Source organism: Macrobrachium rosenbergii, chromosome 13 (assembly GCF_040412425.1).
Source record: "Macrobrachium rosenbergii isolate ZJJX-2024 chromosome 13, ASM4041242v1, whole genome shotgun sequence".
In the NCBI taxonomy this organism is placed as follows: Eukaryota; Metazoa; Arthropoda; class Malacostraca; order Decapoda; family Palaemonidae; genus Macrobrachium; species Macrobrachium rosenbergii.
The window spans coordinates 48,379,429-48,399,428 of NC_089753.1; the positions used below are offsets into that span (position 1 = coordinate 48,379,429).

At 31.8% G+C, this 20,000-nt stretch overlaps 1 protein-coding gene across 2 annotated transcripts in view; it reads left to right on the plus strand.

Annotated features, from left to right (window-relative positions):
• Positions 1 to 8,856: 8,856 nt before the first annotated feature.
• The window catches only part of synr (sayonara), a 149,165-nt gene continuing 138,021 nt past the window's right edge, over positions 8,857 to 20,000 (plus strand). For both annotated transcript variants that reach the window (XM_067115440.1, XM_067115439.1), the window contains exons 1-2: positions 8,857 to 9,013; positions 12,313 to 12,370. In XM_067115440.1, the coding sequence (XP_066971541.1) occupies positions 12,329 to 12,370 (42 nt within the window). In that variant the 5' untranslated portion in view covers positions 8,857 to 9,013; positions 12,313 to 12,328. The remainder of the gene's footprint in view (positions 9,014 to 12,312; positions 12,371 to 20,000) is intronic.

The window sequence follows — 20,000 nt, forward strand, 5'->3', positions numbered from 1 at the left end:
GAAGAAAGGAGAGAGAGAGAGAGAGAGAGAGAGAGAGAGAGAGAGAGAGAGAGAGAGAGATTGTATAACGACATAAATGAAAAATTATAACAAAGTGTATGTATGTATATATATATTATACATACATACATACATATAGATATGTACATGTGTGTATGTACAATATATACGGTATGTATGTTTCTATGTATGTATATATATATATATGTATTATATATATATGTGTATACGTATGTATGTATGTATGCATGTTTATATATATATATATATATATATATATATATATATATATATATATATATATATATATATATATATATATATGAATGAATGAGCAGAGGGCAAAATCAAAACGAACTCTAAATAAAAAAAAAAACCTATCCTTCAATCTGACAGGAGAGTTAGGACGTCAATAAAATCCTTCTGCTCGAGTGACGCCAGACCTGCAAGCACTTGAAGACACGAGAAACAAGATAAAAATAAAAATAATAAAAAGAATTCAAATAAAATATTTATGATCCGTGTAGCGAGAACTTCAGAGGGAATGTCTCGTCATAGTGAGTAAGATATTCCGCTGATATTTATAGGAAATACTCGTGAAGATTCTATTTGCCTAGAAGTGTCTAGAAGAAGAATAAATCAAATCTGGTTGCTGCTTCCCTGACTAGGACTTTTCAAGTCAATTACGTAATAGGAGAATGTATTTAAAAGTTATCTGATACTGATTTGTTATATCGGGACGAAATAACCCACTTTAATAGATCTCTTCTTTCTGCGTTTCCTATTACCTTTTGTAAAGTCTTTCAAATTAACACCTTATGCTTTGGAAGCTTCGGTTTCAAGTCAATGCCCCCTGTGAGCTTGTTCATAAGAATAGGTGTTTATCCTTCTGAATACTAATAATAATAATAATAATAATAATAATAATAATAATAATAATAATAATAATAATAATAATAAGAATAAGTAGTATTTATCTATGAAACTACCAAGGACGAGTACTGACAATAATAATAATAATAATAATAATAATAATAATAATAATAATAATAATAATAATAATAATAATAATAACGTTAGGCGGTACATGTGAGTGGGAGTGACCTCCCACGGCCTTGCAGGTCAAGAGAGGTCAAGGTTATAATAACATTTATTGGCATATGCAATCTGCATAAACTTACATAAAAATGGCCTTGTCTATTCATGTCCATTTTTTCGTAACAGTCCGTTCCATGATAAATAATAAATGTGGAGAAAAGAACACCTCTGTTAAAAGGCGCTTTGATGGAGAGAGAGAGAGAGAGAGAGAGAGAGAGAGAGAGAGAGAGAGAGAGAGAGAGAGAGAGAGAGAGAGAGAATATCAATTACAGCAGTGAGGCATTAGCCCTGAAAACAAGCGTTAAGACAATTTTGTTGAGAGAGAGAGAGAGAGAGAGAGAGAGAGAGAGAGAGAGAGAGAGAGAGAGAGAATATCGATTACAGCAGTGAGGCATTAGCCCTGAAGATATGCGTTAAGACACAATTTTGTTTAGAGAGAGAGAGAGAGAGAGAGAGAGAGAGAGAGAGAGAGAGAGAGAGAGAATATTGTGAATATCCATTACAGCAGCGCGGGATTAGGTATTAGCAATGGAACACAGCGTTAAATCATAATTTTGTTGAGAGAGAGAGAGAGAGAGAGAGAGAGAGAGAGAGAGAGAGAGAGAGAGAGAGAGAGAGAGAGAGAGAGAGAAAATATCGATTACAGCAGTGAGGCATTAGCCTTGAATATAAGCGTTAAAACATAATTTAGTTCAGACTTCTTCAACTCTGCAAATTCTTTCGCGAACGTTGTGAGACTAGCATATAACCTACTTATGAACTATACCCTCGGTTAAATATAACATTTCAGTGCCTGAAGAAAATTCATTAACTTGGGAGACTTTAAATATGACATTTTACTGCCGGGAGAAAATTTATTAACTTGGGAGGCTTGACTTATGTTGGCCCGGTATACGGAAAGGCTGACTGCTTCAATTAAATGAGCGGATGATAATAATAATAATAATAATAATAATAATAATAATAATAATAATAATAATAATAATAATAATAATAGTCCTTAAGCACAGGTTATATGAGTCTTTGGTCTCCTAGTGACGTTGAATCATAAATAATAATATAATAATAATAATAACAACAACAACAACGCGACTACGTACTTGTAATACAAGATAATAATGTGAACTTTATTTCACTCTATTCTGAAGCAGTTTTGCAATGACAATAACAATAAAAATCATAATAAAAATAATACCGACACCAATAGGAACTATATTAACTCTGAAGTATCATTATTACTAGAAATCCAAATTTCACGACTCTAAACAGATTGCCAAATTATAGAGAAAAATATTTTTACTGAAAATGCACCGAACATTAAAAGCAGTAAAATTAACAAAATTTATATACAAAACGCCTCCATGAAAAATAAATATACGAAAAACTGAAAAAAAAACTTTCTATACAGAGCTTCCATTAAAAAGAAATATACGAACACGACGGAAAGTTAAACCACTCGTGCAACGCATAATCAGTCGTTCTAAGAACCTATCAATAAATATGTTTCATGGACAGATAAGGCAACATAAAACGCAATATTCCATTACCTTACACTTACCAGACCTGGCAATCTGCTAAGGTATTCATACGACTTCTATTTCTTAATGGCTCCGAGTGTTTAGCTTTCAGTGTGGCTAAATGCATGTCCTTGAATGGTTTCCCCAAGACCTGTGACCTATGACCTGTGACCTATAACCTTATCAGGCGATAAATTAAAATGGGATGATGACAGGAATTGAAAAAAATATCAAATTTTTTTTAAGAGTAACTGGAATTTTTCCTAACATACAAGCTTGAATGTTCGCCTGTGACCTATGACCTTATCCGCTGACAAATTAAAATTGTATGATGAAAAGGCAATTAAATATCAACAGTTTTTTCAAAGTAATTGGAATTTTTCCTAACACACAAACTTGAATGTTCTTTACACAGGAGATGGGACAACACAGCGTTCTCACATCCTATGTAAAGAAAGAAGGTTTGTATTTGTGTAGGAACAAATAGGAAATTGTAGACTAGATATAGCCAAATAAGTTATGTGCATTGACAAAAATGTGAAAATATCACATACAAAATAATGAAGACGTTTTGAAAATAACATTTAAAACAAATGAACTGAATAGATATGCATTCATTAAATTAAAATACTACAAAAACGACATTGAAAATTTATGCATTTATTAAATCAAAATATAAAAACGACATTGAAAATTTACGCACTTAAAAAATTAAAATGATATAAAAACGACACTGAATAAGTATGCATACATTCAATTACATTAACAAAACTTCTCAAAGTGAGAAGTCGATGAACGGTGTTATTCTTCAGTATCATAATAATCCCCGATTATTATTATTATTATTATTATTATTATTATTATTATTATTATTATTATTATTATTATTATTATTATTATTCAATTAAAGCACACTCAAAAAGAGAAATCATGAACGGTGTCATTCTCCACCATCACAATAATACACGATGATGATGATGATTATTATTAATATTACTGAAAATCCTTAAGGAACAAACAGACAAACCATCGAATGTCTGCAGAAGGGTAATCTATGAATTATTTTTCACCAAAGACCTTCATCACTCGCGTATTACTTCCCAACTAAAATCAACCTACAGCCTTCATAAAAAAAAATAATAAAAAATTAATGACAAAAACACGTTTGGTTGGTCCTTCTTGGCCGAAACTGATGGGGAACCACGTTCACACGCAACTAGGCTATCAATGAAACCTCCATTTAGCTCTGGGTTACAATCGTATATTTGAAGTACTTTTCTGTCCCCAAATCTGTTTCTACGATAGATGATCCTATCGAAACATTCTACTTGGCTTGTTACGGTTTACTATATCCGCTGATCGCTAAGCGGCTGGTCAAAAGGTTATAAATATATAACCCTTAGAACCATGAAGGTGATAACTTATTATAATTAAAATATATATATAAATATAAATACCAATATATATATATATATATATATATATATATATATATATATATATATATATATATATATATATATATATATATATATATATATATATATATATATATATATATATATATATATACATATATACGATATATATATGTACTTGTAAGTCTTACTTTTCGCCAACATACAATTAGCGAGAGTTTCTGAGAGTTGTTTAGAATTAGCGAGAGTTTCTGAGAGTTGCTTAGAATTAGCGAGAGTTTCTGAGAGTTGTTTAGAATTAGCGAGAGTTTCTGAGAGTTGCTTAGAATTAGTGAGAGTTGCTTAGAATTAGCGAGAGTGGCTTAGAATTAACGAGAGTTTCTGAGAGTTGCTTAGAATTAGCGAGAGTTGCTGAGAGTTGCTTAGAATTAGCGAGAGTTGCTTAGAATTAACGAGAGTTTCTGAGAGTTGCTTAGAATTAGCGAGAGTTGCTGAGAGTTGCTTAGAATTAGCATTCTTAAGCGGAGATAAATAGTGAATTTGGGAATATTTATTTTGATTGTGATAAAATGGTTTTTCATTTTTTAGCGGGAACCTTAACCAATTGCTCCATTCACAGTCACACCGTATTATTTTATAGCAACGCGCATATATATATATATATATATAAATATATATATATATATATATATATATATATATATATATATATATATATATATATATATATATATATATATATATATATATATATACACTGTATATCTGTATTTATATAAAATATATATATATACATGTATAAATATATATACATATATGTATATATATACATATAATAAATATATATACATACAAAATATCATATATATACATATAAAGAAAAGAATATAATATATGATGTATATATATATACATATATTATATATATATATATATATATATATATATATAGATATATATATATATATATATATATATATATTTATATAAATAGATATACAGTATATATATATATATATATATATATATTTTATAATTTATATATATGTATATATATACTTTATGTACATACAGATATACAGTATGTATATATATATATATATATATATATATATATATATATATATATATATATATATATATATATATATATATATATATATATATATATATATATATATATATATATATATATATATATATATATAGATATATGTATAATACGGTGTGACTGTGAAAGGATATATTTTGGTTACAGATATCCCAGTAAAAATGAAAACCATTTTATACAATCAAATATAAATATTCCCATATTCACTATTTATCTGACTTGAATGAATGCAATTGGTTAAGGTTCCAACCTAAAAAATGAAAACCATTTTATCACAATCAAAATAAATATTCAGAAATTCACTATTTATCTCAGCTTAAGAATGCTAATTCTAAGTAACTCTCAGCAACTCTGGCTAATTCTAAGCAATTCTCAGTAACTCTGGCTAATTCTAAGCAACTCTCAGCAACGTTCGCTAATTCTAAGCAAGTCTCAGAAACTCTCGCTAATTGTATGTTGGCGAAAAATAAGACTTACAAGTACTTTTCAAAGTGATATTTACAGTGCATACTTTACACTCACGTGTACTCATTCAGGCGTCAATTTGTACTCACGAATGAAAGCTAATTTTAAGTACTATCCTTAAACAATACAACTTGTATTTTGATAATTTATTTCTATTTGTGTTTTTTTTTTTACTAATTTAACTTCTTTCTTTCCTGATAACTGATTTCTTCTATATGTATTTCCTATTGCCTTCTGTGACTCCTTGCAAATGAACAATGTATTCTTTGGAAGCTTCGATTTCAAGTCAATGGCCCCTGTGGGCTTTTCCATATGAATAAGGGCGTATCTTCTGACTAATAATAATAATGGCGAAGCAAATCCACAGTTATGTATATGTACATATATTTAAAAATAAATCAATATACTGATTTATCTTTAAATATATGTACATTTACATACCTGTGGATTTGCTTCTCCATTTTAAGACTCATGCTACTATGAGTATTTTTTTATATAATAATAATTAATAATAATAATAATAATAATAATAATAGCAATAATAATAATGACGATAATAATAATAATAATAATAATAATAATAATAATAATAATAACACTAGGTCAGACAACCTTGGCATAACACCACAATGCAAATGTTAGTTTTCATTTATCGCTATAAACTCAAATGTATTCGAATTATCGATAATCAGTTAACCAAACACAAAATACTTCCACGACAGTGAGTCACCTAAATATATATAGTATATATAAAGGCCACATACCTCTGACTCTGACCTCATTACGAAGAAATTTATTGCCGTAGAAAAAGTCAATATTTCTAAAGGTTACCAAGATATATATCTTCCTTAATTCATGTCTTGGAAATGTTGAAAGGATGTGTTTGTTCGCGGCCATATCATCACCTGACCAGTGTTCCTGATATGTTCTCTCTCTCTCTCTCTCTCTTCTCTCTCTCTCTCTCTCTCTCTCTCTCTCTCTCAACGAGATATATATTTCAGAAGATCATCAACAATCTTGAAAAAAATAATGTGAACCACATAGCAGACCAATCATGGGCTGACATTAGTACCCCCTAGGTCAACATGGGGAGAGAGAGAGAGAGAGAGAGAGAGAGAGAGAGAGAGAGAGAGAGAGAGAGAGAAGTTAAGCATATCTTAGTTTAACCAGACCACTGAGCTGATTAACAGCTCTCCTAGGGCTGGCCCGAAGGATTAGATTTATTTTACGTGGCTAAGAACCAACGGGTTACCTAGCAACGGAACCTACAGCTTATTGTGGAATCCGAACCACATTATGACGAGAAATGAATTTCTATCACCAGAAATAAATTCTCCCAATTCTTCATTGGCCGCTCGGAGAGTCGAACGCTGGGCCAACAGCGTGCCAGCAGAAGGCTCTACCCACCCCTCCAATGAAGAGAGAGAGAGAGAGAGAGAGAGAGAGAGAGAGAGAGAGAGAGAGAGAGAGTCTCCTTCCCATACAAAGAAAAGTAAGAAGGCAAACAGCTGATTGCACGAGGGTCACTTCAAAAGAAGTGCTTCAGTTACATAGCAATTTCGATAACGAACGTTAAGCTTGATGTATGATGTATGTAAAAGATATATGTAGATGCACTGTATATAGGAGATTTATGTAAAAGATGTATGCAGATGTATATAGATGTGTACAGGAAATCTGTGTAGAAGATGTATGGAGATGATGTATGTAGAAGACGTATGTCGGCGATGTATGTAGGATATATAAGTAGAAGATGTATGTAGAAGATATATGTAGAAGATGCATGTAGGAAATGTATGTAAAAGATGTTTGTAGATGTATGTAGAAGACATATGCAGGAAATGCATGTATACGTACGTAGATGTATGTAAAAGATGTATGTAGGCGTCATGTGTGGAAGATACATATAGAAGATATATGTAGATGTATGCAGAAGATGTATGTAGTAGATGTATGTAGAAGATGGATGTAGGAGATGTATACAGATGTACGGAAGAGATGTATGTAGGAGATGTTTGTAAGAAACATCCTCAACGTCACTCTCTTCAAAGTCCTCTAGACTCTTGTGGTTTTAAGAGAGGGAAAAAAAAATAATTTTTATACCCGGACTTTAAGGCCTGGAAGTCAATGACCCTTAAGGAAAAAACACACAGGAAAAAATAGGAGTATCTTGAGGGCAGGACACAAGAAAAATAATCCAGATTTTAATCCTATACGAGAATCTTCCTATTACTCCAAGTGAATGGAATTCTCGGTGGTGTGTTATTCAGGCTAAGAAAAGGAAAATAGTAATAATATAGTAGTCCTGAGTTCTTGTCCTTCGCTGGTTCGAGCCCACGGGACGACGAACTTATTATCAACTAAAAAATTCCCCTTCGGTAACATATATGAAAATATATTATTTCCGAGGTAGAGCGAATTGGATATTAAAGGACGTTTGTAGCTTACTGATTGTATATGAATCACGGTGATGTGATAAAAAAGTCATATATATATATATATATATATATATATATATATATATATATATATATATATATATATATATATATATATATATATATATATATATATACAAAAATGGGAAAAAGCACATTAAAAGAAGAAGAAGAAGATATATATATATATATATATATATATATATATATATATATATATATATATATATATATGTGTGTGTGTGTGTGTGTGTGTGTGTGTGTAATGTATACTGAAAGTGTTTCTCTCTAGAATGTTATGTTTATATTTGTAATTATCATATGATTTTTTTCTATATTTACAAGAAGTGATGTATATACTTTTGATTTGCATCATACAAGCAGTCATATGACTTTGCTACCATGTGACTGTCTCATGTGACGGGGATATCACGAGGTCTCTTTTGTTTTGATTCGAGCGATAAGTCACGTCAACAGACAAGATAAGAGAAGGGCGCTTGGTCAAGCAAGCAATTTCTTGTTAAATTCACGAGTTGAATGATCCCATAGTCTTCCGTGCTTCTGAACATGCACCGTTCTGTATTAGTCAAGGCAGCATTGCACAACATTTTCTTGTTGGGAAAAGGGGAGTATTGCACAAAAGTACGTGGAAGTTACGTCATTTAAACTCTGATCACGTATCGTTCGCCTTTGATTTCTTGTAAAGAAACGTTTTTGGCAGCTCAGATTACGTCATTTAGTAAATATGGCGGGTTCGCTCTTGACCAGAAAAAGTAAATTTGTCATTCTGATTCTGGAGACCTGTTGTGCCGCTTCTCCATCTCTCTCTCTCTCTCTCTTCAAAAAGTGAAATTAACGTAAAATATTTAATTGTGGTCATTGATATTAATCTTAGCTTTTGAGCTCTGATAACCGTAGTAATGAATAGTTACACAGTAACGGTGCCTTGACAGGAATTATGAAAGAGTATGTAACAAACTGCAGTTTACTGGTATTGTGATTTTTTAAAGTTTATCCCATGGAGTTTGTGGTTAAATATTTTAGTGAATTTTTATATCATTTTCATGTGTTGTATAATTCTTACTTTAGTGAGTTTGGTATCATTTTCATGTTTTGTATAACTGTATGTTCTTAAAATCATCTGAATTGTTTGTTTAGTTCTTTTCAAATCTTAACAATTTTTTGCTTGGGTGAATTTATTACATTTTACAATTTTCAATTTTGGGTGTCTGTAAATTCTTATTGTTTTTAAGTTATTTACTTGGTTTTCTTTCAGATCTTAGTATTTCTTGATGAATTAAGTTTTGCCTCCTTCCAAGTAATAGTGATTTAATTGTAAAGTAAAATAGTGAATTATGATTTATTAATTTTGAATTAAAAATAAACATTTGTATTTAGAGTTTTACAATAGTGTTTCATTTATTGACCACCAGTGGAAGGAATTAACTTTGTGAATAATGCAGGATGATAGATAGTTTTGTTCCTTCAGTTTTTTTTTTGTTGAAGTGACTCGAATCGAGGAAAAGTTACAGTTGTTCAATGCTTAAGAGTGATACCCCTTATTTTAGTATGTTTCTTGTTTAAATATTGATACTTCACATTCCTGATAATTCCTTTAAGAGATCACTGTTGCATTTAGAGTACTCAGTCGTATTTTTTTTTTTTTGTTATGAGAGTTCAGGTACCTAGCTGAAGTGAGGCAAGTTATGAATTCCATGTTTGATTAGTGTAATAACCAGGTACTTGAGCACTTCGTGAATATAGCTGCTGTGTGTGTATATATGTATATATATATATATATAATATATATATATATATATATATATATATATATATATATATATATATGTGTGTGTGTATACACACATACATACAATATATATACATATATATATATATATATACAGTATATATTATATATATATATATATATATATATATATAGAGAGAGAGAGAGAGAGAGAGAGAGAGAGAGAGAGAGAGAGAGAGAGAGAGAGAGAGAGAGAGAGAGAGAGGGGGATGTAGGTCAATTGGTAGTGCCCTGGCCTTTCATTTCAGAGACCGGGGTTCGATCCTGATGTGAGTAAAATATATTATATAATACATAAATTAAATTTCAAAAATTAATGCGATATGCATAACACATCAATTTGTTTTAAATATTAATAATAAAATATGGTAACGTTATGCACATGAAACACAGTAGATCTGTGAGTTACAGTACACATTTCTTGTGTGTATGTTTAAGCTTTCACATACAAAATTCGAAATGACCAATTATATATTTTCAACTGTACTTTCAATACTTTCATTATGCTATTAACATCCCATATCAAAATGACGATATATGAGTGACAGAAGTGCTAGAAGAACTGGAAATGTAATAATGATGATTTACGTTGTAGAAAAATACCCCATGACTCATTTGACAACATAACAGCCTACCGAATACCTTGTGCAATGAACTTGGTCGTCGCATGTTGCAGGACCAATTTTAGTACCAAACTGAACTGAAAGAGTTCATGTGCTGAGATCCAGTTTTAGTGCCAAGTTGAACTGAAGCAGTTCTTATGTCAAGTCAGTCAGTTGAAGACTGTTCCTTGGATGAATATACGAGGTATTACCTGAATGTTATTGCCCTATGCAGTGCCAGTGCTCAGGGACCCTACTGAATAAATGAATGAATGAATGAATGAAAAATAAAATTTAGGTCAAAGGCCAAGCGCTGGGGCATATGATATCATTCAGCGCTGAATGGGAAACTGAGAGTAAAAAGGTTTGAAAGGAGTAACAGGAGGCACACCTCGCAGTTGCACTATGAAACAACTGTCAGAGAGAGTGAAAAGCAAGACGGTAGAACGAGAATATAAACGGAGGTACAGTAAAAGGAATCAAAGGGGTTGCAGCTAGGGGCCGAAGGGACGCTGTTAAAGACCCCTAAGTAATGCGACGGCACTATCCCCTTGCGGGTTTAAAATCGAAAAAGCTGAAAAAGTCATTGCCTACGACAAAACTACGAATATGAAACGCAAAAGGCGAGAACATCTGTTTGAATAGAGAGAGCATGAGTCCGAAAACACTAGATTCGATGCTATTGTCACGGGAAACTTGACCCAACAATGGAGTGGATTTGCGAAGGGGGAATAAAAACCCAGGGAAGTCTGCTTTTTGTCAGTTCTCCACAGATAAAGTAAAGTCTCTTGCCATTGTGGGAGAGAGAGAGAGAGAGAGAGAGAGAGAGAGAGAGAGAGAGACCCTTAAATCTATTTCGTCAGATAGATAAACACATGACTGTGAATTCAACACGACACAAAATCTTTTCTTAGACACAAAACGTTAGAGAGAGAGAGAGAGAGAGAGAGAGAGAGAGAGAGAGAGAGAGAGAGAGAGAGAGAGAGAGCTTTAATTCTATTTCGTCAGATAGATAAACACATGATGTTATCTTAGGGAGAGAGAGAGAGTCAATGCTTTGGGTACATAGGGGTTTAATTTTACAATGTGCCACTGTCTCTTCTTCACTTTCACCTTTAGTGATCTATGATTGCATTAATTTTCAATTCAAAATGATGATTCAGTCGTATGTAACTCAAGTTTTCTAAATACTGTGACGGAATGGAATGGAATATAGAATTCAGGCCAGAGGCCAAGCGCTGGGACCTATGAGGTTATTTAGCGCTGAAAGGGAAATTGATAATCCTAAAATTTGAAAGGTGTAGCAGGAGGAAAACCTCACACTTGCACTATTCCTCATTGGGAAGGTGGGTACCGTTCTCGGCCAGCACTATGCTGGGCCCGCGTTCGAATCTCCGACCGGCCAATGAAGAATTAGAGGAATTTATTTCTGGTGATAGAAATTAATTTCTCGCTATAATGTGGTTCGGATTCCACAATAAGCTGTAGGTCCCGTTGCTAGGTAATTGATTCTTAGCCGCGTAAAATAAATCTAATCCTTCGGGCCAGCCCTCCCTAGGAGAGCTGTTAATCAGCTCAGTGGTCTGGTTAAATTAAGGTATACTTACTTTTACTTTTTGCACTATGAAACAATTGTTAGGGAAGGGTTAAGGAAAGTATAGGATGAAAGAGAATATGAACGTGGGTACGGTAAAAGGAATGAAAGGGGTTGCAGCTAGTGGCTGGAGGGACGCTGCAAAGAACCTTAAGCAATGCCTACAGTGCACCGCATGAGGTGCACTGACGGCACTAGTCCCTTACGGGGGATGTCTCCTAGCAATCCTTTCATCTTTTTTTCTCGTCTCTCTTTCCAGGATGTCATAAAGAGATATGGGCTGCGGAAGTAGCACAGACACTCACTCCAGCCAGAAGGTAAGTAGGACAAGATTTTAGCTCGTGTAGCTAATTTTCATTATTTTTTTTTTTTTTTTTTTGGAGGGGGAGTAATTTCAACGAATTACGATTTTAGAACGTAGCTAACTTTCCTTTTTTTGGGGATAAATAATTTCAACTAATCAAGATTTTAGTTCGTGTTGCTAATTTTCATTTTTGGGATAAATAATTTCAACTAATTAAGATTTTAGTCTTGCGTAGCCCATTTTTCTTTTTTGGGGGATAAATAATTTCAACTAATCAACATTTTAGTTCGTGTAGCTAATTTTAATGTTTTTTTTGGGGGGGATGAATAATTTCAACTATTTAAGATTTTAATTTTGTGTAGCTAATTTTTTCTTTTTTGGGGGGATAAATAATTTCAACTAATTACGATTTTAGTTTGGGTAGGTAAGTTTTTCTTTTTTGAGCGGGATAAATCATTTCAGCTTATCAAGATTAAGTTTTGTGTACCTAATTTTTTTGGGCGGGTGATAAATAATTTCAACTAATCGAGATTTATGTTTTGTTTTTCATTTTTTTGTCGGGATAAATAATTTCCAGTAATCAAGAGTTAGCTCATGCAGCTTGTTTTTTTTTTTTTTAGGGAAAATTGAGTAATTTCAACTAATTCACATTTTAGTTCGCGTAGCTAATTTTTTGTGGGGTAAAAAAAATAAGTAGTTTCAACTAATTAAGATTTAGTTCGTGTAGCTAATCATATGTGGAAAAACTAAGTAATTTTACATAATTAAGAGATATTGTATTCCTAAAATTAAAAAGTCCTCGATCGCTGTCCTTGAGTAAGCCATTGGAAAAGAATCCTCCCCCCACCTCCAAAAAAAAAAAAGAGTGTTTTCTTTTAGGACATTTGGTCAACAAGGCCCTAACCATCAAGACACAATTAGAACTGAAAATGTCGTGCAATTGGAACTTCAAAAGTTCAGGCAAAGATACAACGCATTACTACCCTAACGCGATTCTCAATGCATTTTAATACATGTTTATCTATTTTTTAATTTATTAATTTATTTTTTCTTTTCAAAACGCGAGACCTCTTCTCTCTGTATTTCCCTTTACCTTCTCTTACTTTCTAATGGGCACCACATTCTTAGGAAGTTGGAATTTCAAGCCAATGGCCCCTGTGGGCTTGTTCTACATGAACAGGTTCACCTTCTGAATAATAATAATAATAATAATAATAATAATAATAATAATAATAATAATAATAATAATAATAATAATAATAAGAAGAAGAAGAGAAGAAGAATGGCTGCTAACAGATTCACAATTTCGTGAAAAACAATCTGTGGAATAAAAATCCACAATTATATAGTAAATATATTACTATGTAAAATAAATCTTAGACTTTCGAACACTTGAACAGTGTTCCTCATCAGTATATGTATATATACACACATATATATATAATATATATAAATATACATTTATACACACAAATACATGTACATATATGTGCATATATATACATATATATTATACATATATATATATATATATATATATATATATATATATATATATATACATATACTGTTATACTGTACATAACGCCCATGTTCAAATATTATGCCACTTAATGTAATTTCTCAATAATAATAATAATAATAATTAGGAACAGGTCATTCTACAGCTGCTACCCTTTCACCGTTGTATGATGATCAGTTCAGAATTATGATCAAAAACAAAATTCATGTAAGTCTTCTTCAAATCAAGGCCAAAGGACGTGACCTTTGTGACCTTTACTGAACAAACAGTGCCGACTGTCCCCGTCACGTTAAATAATGGATTAATTCTGAACACAAGGGTAATATGTATTTAACATTTTCAAACTTGACTTGTGCAAGCGTTTTTGAATGGTCTGTGATTAATACCGGCAGGTAACTTCAAAATGTCTGTTGATTATGTTTCAAAGTAATCAGCAGAAATTGTGTATATAAACAAACATTTTATATATGTTTATAAGTATACATATATATACATATATATATATATGTATATATATATATATATATATATATATATATATATATATATATATATATATATATATATATATATATATGTGTATATATATATATATATATATATATATATATATATATATATATATACATATATATATGTAGTATATAAATAACATATATATATACATATATATATATATATATATATATATATATATATATATATATATATATATATATACATATATATAAATATAATTTTATATATATAGTTGGGTGAGTGGGTTCCGTTCTCAGCTAGCACTCTGCTGGCCGCGAATTCGAATCTCCGACCGGCCAATGAAGAATAAGAGGAATTTATTTCTGGTGAAAGAAATTCATTTCTCGCTATAATGTGGTTCGGATTCCACAATAAGCTGAAAGTCCCGTTGCTAGGTAACCAATTGGTTCTTAACCACGTAAAATAAGTCTAATCCTTCGGGCCAGCCCTAGGAGAGCTGTTAATCAGCTCAGTGGTCTAGTTAAACTAAGGTATACTTAACTTATATATAGTTTATAAAACAATATATGCATACATACATACACATACATATATAATATACATATATATATATATATATATATATATATATATATATATATATATATATATATATATATATATATATATATATATATGCCCTCTTCCATTTGGGGTTTGACTCCATTTGGTGTTCGACTTCCGACTTTCAAACATTATTCTTGGGGCGAGGCTGTTAGCCCACGCCCTACTCTAACCTCGCTGGTATCCACCATTTTCAACTAACTACCACGTACACAAGGACAGCTTTCCCCCACAAAAATAAGCTGCATCTATGGACCATTCATACACGATTCAATATCAAGATGAATACAAGCTATACGTTGCTCAACACGTCACTGAGAAAATAAGTGTGACAGACAGAGATATGAACAGACAGACAAAGGCCAGGGTATTGAACATTATATATATATATATATATATATATATATATATATATATATATATATATATATATATATATATATATATATATATATATATATATTATAAATAATATATACATATATATATATATATCTATATGTGTATAAGTATATATATATATATACACACATACATATAATAATATATAAATATATATATATATATATATATATATATATATATATATATATATATATATATATATATAACCCATGTTCACATATTATGCCACTTAATGTAATTTCTCAATCTGAATCTGAACATAATTTACTTCAATCCTTGTCGACTGTTGCTAAAATCTGATCACACTGAAGGGTAGAATGTTAAAACTGTGTTTAATTATTTACATTATATATAAATATTTTGTTGCTAACAGATCAACTTTGTATTCTTATGTAAGCAACCCCGAACAGTCACGGAAAAATCTTATAGAGAGAGAGAGAGAGAGAGAGAGAGAGAGAGAGAGAGAGAGAGAGAGAGAGACGCATGCAAGCGTTAGTAGAAATATACAAGCCAGGGAAGAGTAAAGATTTTTTGGAGAGAGAGAGAGAGAGAGAGAGAGAGAGAGAGACGCATGCATGTGGTAGGAGTAAAAATATACAAGCCGAGAGAATTAAGAGATGAAAGGAAGGGAGATGCAGAGGAATAACACAAAAGATTTAGTGAGAGGAAACAGAGGGGTGGGCGAGAAAACAGTGATAAGCGTTAATGAAAAAATGAGAGAGGAGGGAGAGAGAGAGAGAGAGAGAGAGAGAGAGAGAGAGAGAGAGAGAGAGAGAGAGAGAGAGAGAGAGAGAGATGAGATAATTTAGCTTCAGGAATTCTTTTCTTGTTTCGTATTCAAAGTCATCTTGGGTAAGACATTTTGCGGGGAAATTAAACTGAAGAATTTTGACGTTGTTAATTGGCTCAACCCTTCTTTTAATATTCATAAGCTGCATTACTTTCGGCTCTTGTGACAGTCTTAAAAAAGCATGATTCACGTTAACTTAACATTGCATGGATTTTGAAGCATCTGATAATCGGGAGTAACAAATGTTAAATAATTCTCTGTCTTGTGAGCATAAGGATTTTGCATATCCTTACATTGTTGTTAAGATTCAACTTCATTATTTTTTTTATATAATCTGATTAAAGAAGCGGCAATTCTCTCTCTAACTGACAGCTATTTTTGTATCTGCTATAGTTAACAATAATCATCATGGCTATTATTACAATGATTACGTTTCTGAAGGCATGTATGTAATGACATTATATATATATATATATATATATATATATATATATATATATATATATATATATATATATATATATACATATACATACATACATACATATATATATATATATATATACATATACATATATATATATATATATATATATATATATATATATATATATATATATATATATATATATATATATATATATATATATATATATATATATATAACGTTAAATGTTGTTGAATGGATTCTGGAAACTCTCACGGTAAAATATTACTCTAACGTTGTTAGATGGATTCTGGCAACATATTTCGACTTAGAAGAGTTACAGCAAGTTCATATTCTTCAGAAGCAATACCAATCAAATGACTGATGTAATTTTTATGTAAATCACATAAACTCCTGTTCTGATTAATGTTACCTTCCCTAATGGAGTCACGAAAGACAATCTGATACATGCACTCACACACACACACACACACACACACACACACACACACACACACAGAGAGAGAGAGAGAGAGAGAGATTCTCAATGCCTCTTCCAAAAATACGACCGTGACCTCTGACCTATAACTACTACCACTGCACTGTTTCGAATCTTCCCGTCGTATCTCTTCATTGACATGCATGGCTGCAATATTAGGTTCCTGGTTTTTCTCCAGTGCGCTGAGAGAGAGAGAGAGAGAGAGAGAGAGAGAGAGAGAGAGAGAGAGAGAGAGAGAGAGAGAGAGAGAGATTCGTCGTGGGTATCCGTATCTCTCGATATGCATTACTTTGTATATTTCATTTAAACGTTTTTTCCTCCTCGTTCTTCTCCAGTGCGCAGAGAGAGAGAGAGAGAGAGAGAGAGAGAGAGAGAGAGAGAGAGAGAGAGAGAGAGAGAGAGAATGTACGTATTACTCGACTATATTACTTTCAATATTTCATTTATACATAGTCTTTTCTTCCTCACTTTTTTCTCGTGCGCAGAGAGAGAGAGAGAGAGAGAGAGAGAGAGAGAGAGAGAGAGAGAGAGAGAGAGAGAGAGAGAGAGAGAGAGATCCATATCACTGGAATATATTACGTCCTATATATCACTTACACGTTCGTCCCTCATCTCGCCCAATCGGATTTATGTGCGAGATTATTGTTTTGTTTTGCAACTGCCTGTCTGCCTGCCAGTGTGTGTGTGTGTGTGTGTGTGTTTGTGTGAATATTTCCACACTGGTTTCGAAAAAAGATGACCCATATTCATACACTGATGGTAATCATGGGAGGAAACTTTATATGGCAAAATGGTGTCAGTGGAGCACAGAAATCTTATACAAATAGTTCTTTTTTTCACTAAGTTTGGTGTCAGTGAAGCACAGAAATCTTTTACAAATAGGTCTTTTTTCCACTAAGTTATTTCAGCGTGTCTATAATATTTAGCTTCATATTTCCCTTGCAAGTACACTACGACATTAGTTGTAAGTCAGTCAATATGTATGTAAACAATATTCAATTATTATCTCTTGATCTCATTATATGACCAAACCACCAATACGTTCATATTTCCTTTATCTCCCCAATATTTCTGACCCCAAAACATAATTAAATCATTAACGAAATAGAAAGGAGGTTATCCGTTTACTTTTGTTTATGTAAGGAAGGCAGGTTATCCTTTTAACTGTGTTTATGTACGATTTTACCGTGATATCTCAAGACAGGTGGAACTGAATTTAGTGAAAACACTCAGACATATTCATCAGGTGACTTCAAACAGGTGATAACATTCTAAGGGGAATCAGCTGGAAGCTGAGGATTTGATACTATGGAAACCATCTTAATTAAAGCGATTTCTTCAAATTATTACTATTATTATCATTATTATTATTATTATAATTCAGACAATGAGCCCTATTCATATGGAACAAGCCTACCACAGGGGCCACTGACTTGAAATTCAAGGTTCTCAAAGAATAACATGGTGTTCACTTGTAAGAAGTAACAAAAGATAATTGGATATACAGAAAGAACAGATCAGTTATTAGAAAAGAAGAAAAGATAAATTAATATGTTAATAGATAAATAGATAAAAATGTTAATAAATTATTAAAATACAAGGTTATTTGTTTTAGGGTGGTAATGCACTGCATCTTCGTTGAACTACTGAGGTTCTAATTACACATCCTCAGGGATGTTAGGCAATAAAAGTACTTCTGTATCATATTAGAGAAAATAAAAAAAAGTAAAATTATATTTAAAAAAGGGTAAAATAAGTAAGTTAGAACATTTAATCTTAACGAAACTGTGGAGAATGAGGAAACAGAATGCTGACAGGAAAACGAGGAAGGAATATCAGCACATAATGATAACCAAGAAGGGAAACCTGTATTACAGAGGGAAAATAATCTCGGAAATTCACTCGGAGGGCGGGGGGGGGGTGGGGGGGGAGGTTGTGTGTGTGGATCCAATTTCAGAGAGCAAACTCAGATAATGGCATCCGGGAGTCGAATTATGAGACAACTGACATTTGTTACGGGATTCAGATTCAATATTTTCTCTTCCTCAGTTTTCAACTCTTATTTTCTTTTATTTTCTTTCTTTTATTTTAAAGAGATGCCTTAATAGTGTGGGACCTTTTTTTATCGTTTGTTACAATGACAAGGAATAAATTAATACATAAAACGCTTACGTATATACATATCAATTTACAATCAATATTCTTTTTCTCAGTTTTCAAATCTTGGACTTTCAAAGGCACTTATTTTCTTTTTATATTTTCTTTTTTATTTTAAAGAGCAGCCCTGATTATATTAGAGTATTTGTCTTTTGTTACAGTGACGACAGAACTTGCTTGATATATAAAACGCTTACAAAATCACGCATAAAATGATTACTCAAAATTAAGACACATGAAAAATGTTGAACTCCAAAACAAATGTTCTATGCAAATATAGCTAGCAAATATCTCCACTTGTCGACACTTAAGTCCTGACCCCAGGGACGTTAAGTCTCCTTTCTTACGAAGGGTGAATTACAAACTATCTATTAATTAGCGCCTTACTTTCTATGAATACCACGACGGGATATCTTTTGCGCTCTTTCAATATTTACGAATATTCTCTCTATCACCCTTAAATAAATAAACAGAATAAATGCATTAAATATCGCTAAGGAAAAATATAGATAATTTTGAAAATATATAAAATAAACGATATAAAACAGAATCAACGTATCCGAAAGTACATAACATAAATTAAAAATAAATTAAGTCACACATTCAAAGAGAAACAAATTATCAAATATTAAACTGAATTATTGGATGAATATCATAGTTTCACGAGACATGAACATTCATTCGAAGCACAAAGAAATGCAAACAAGAGTAACTCCCTCCTCCTCCTCCTCCCCCCACTTATTCGACGTCGAAATATCAT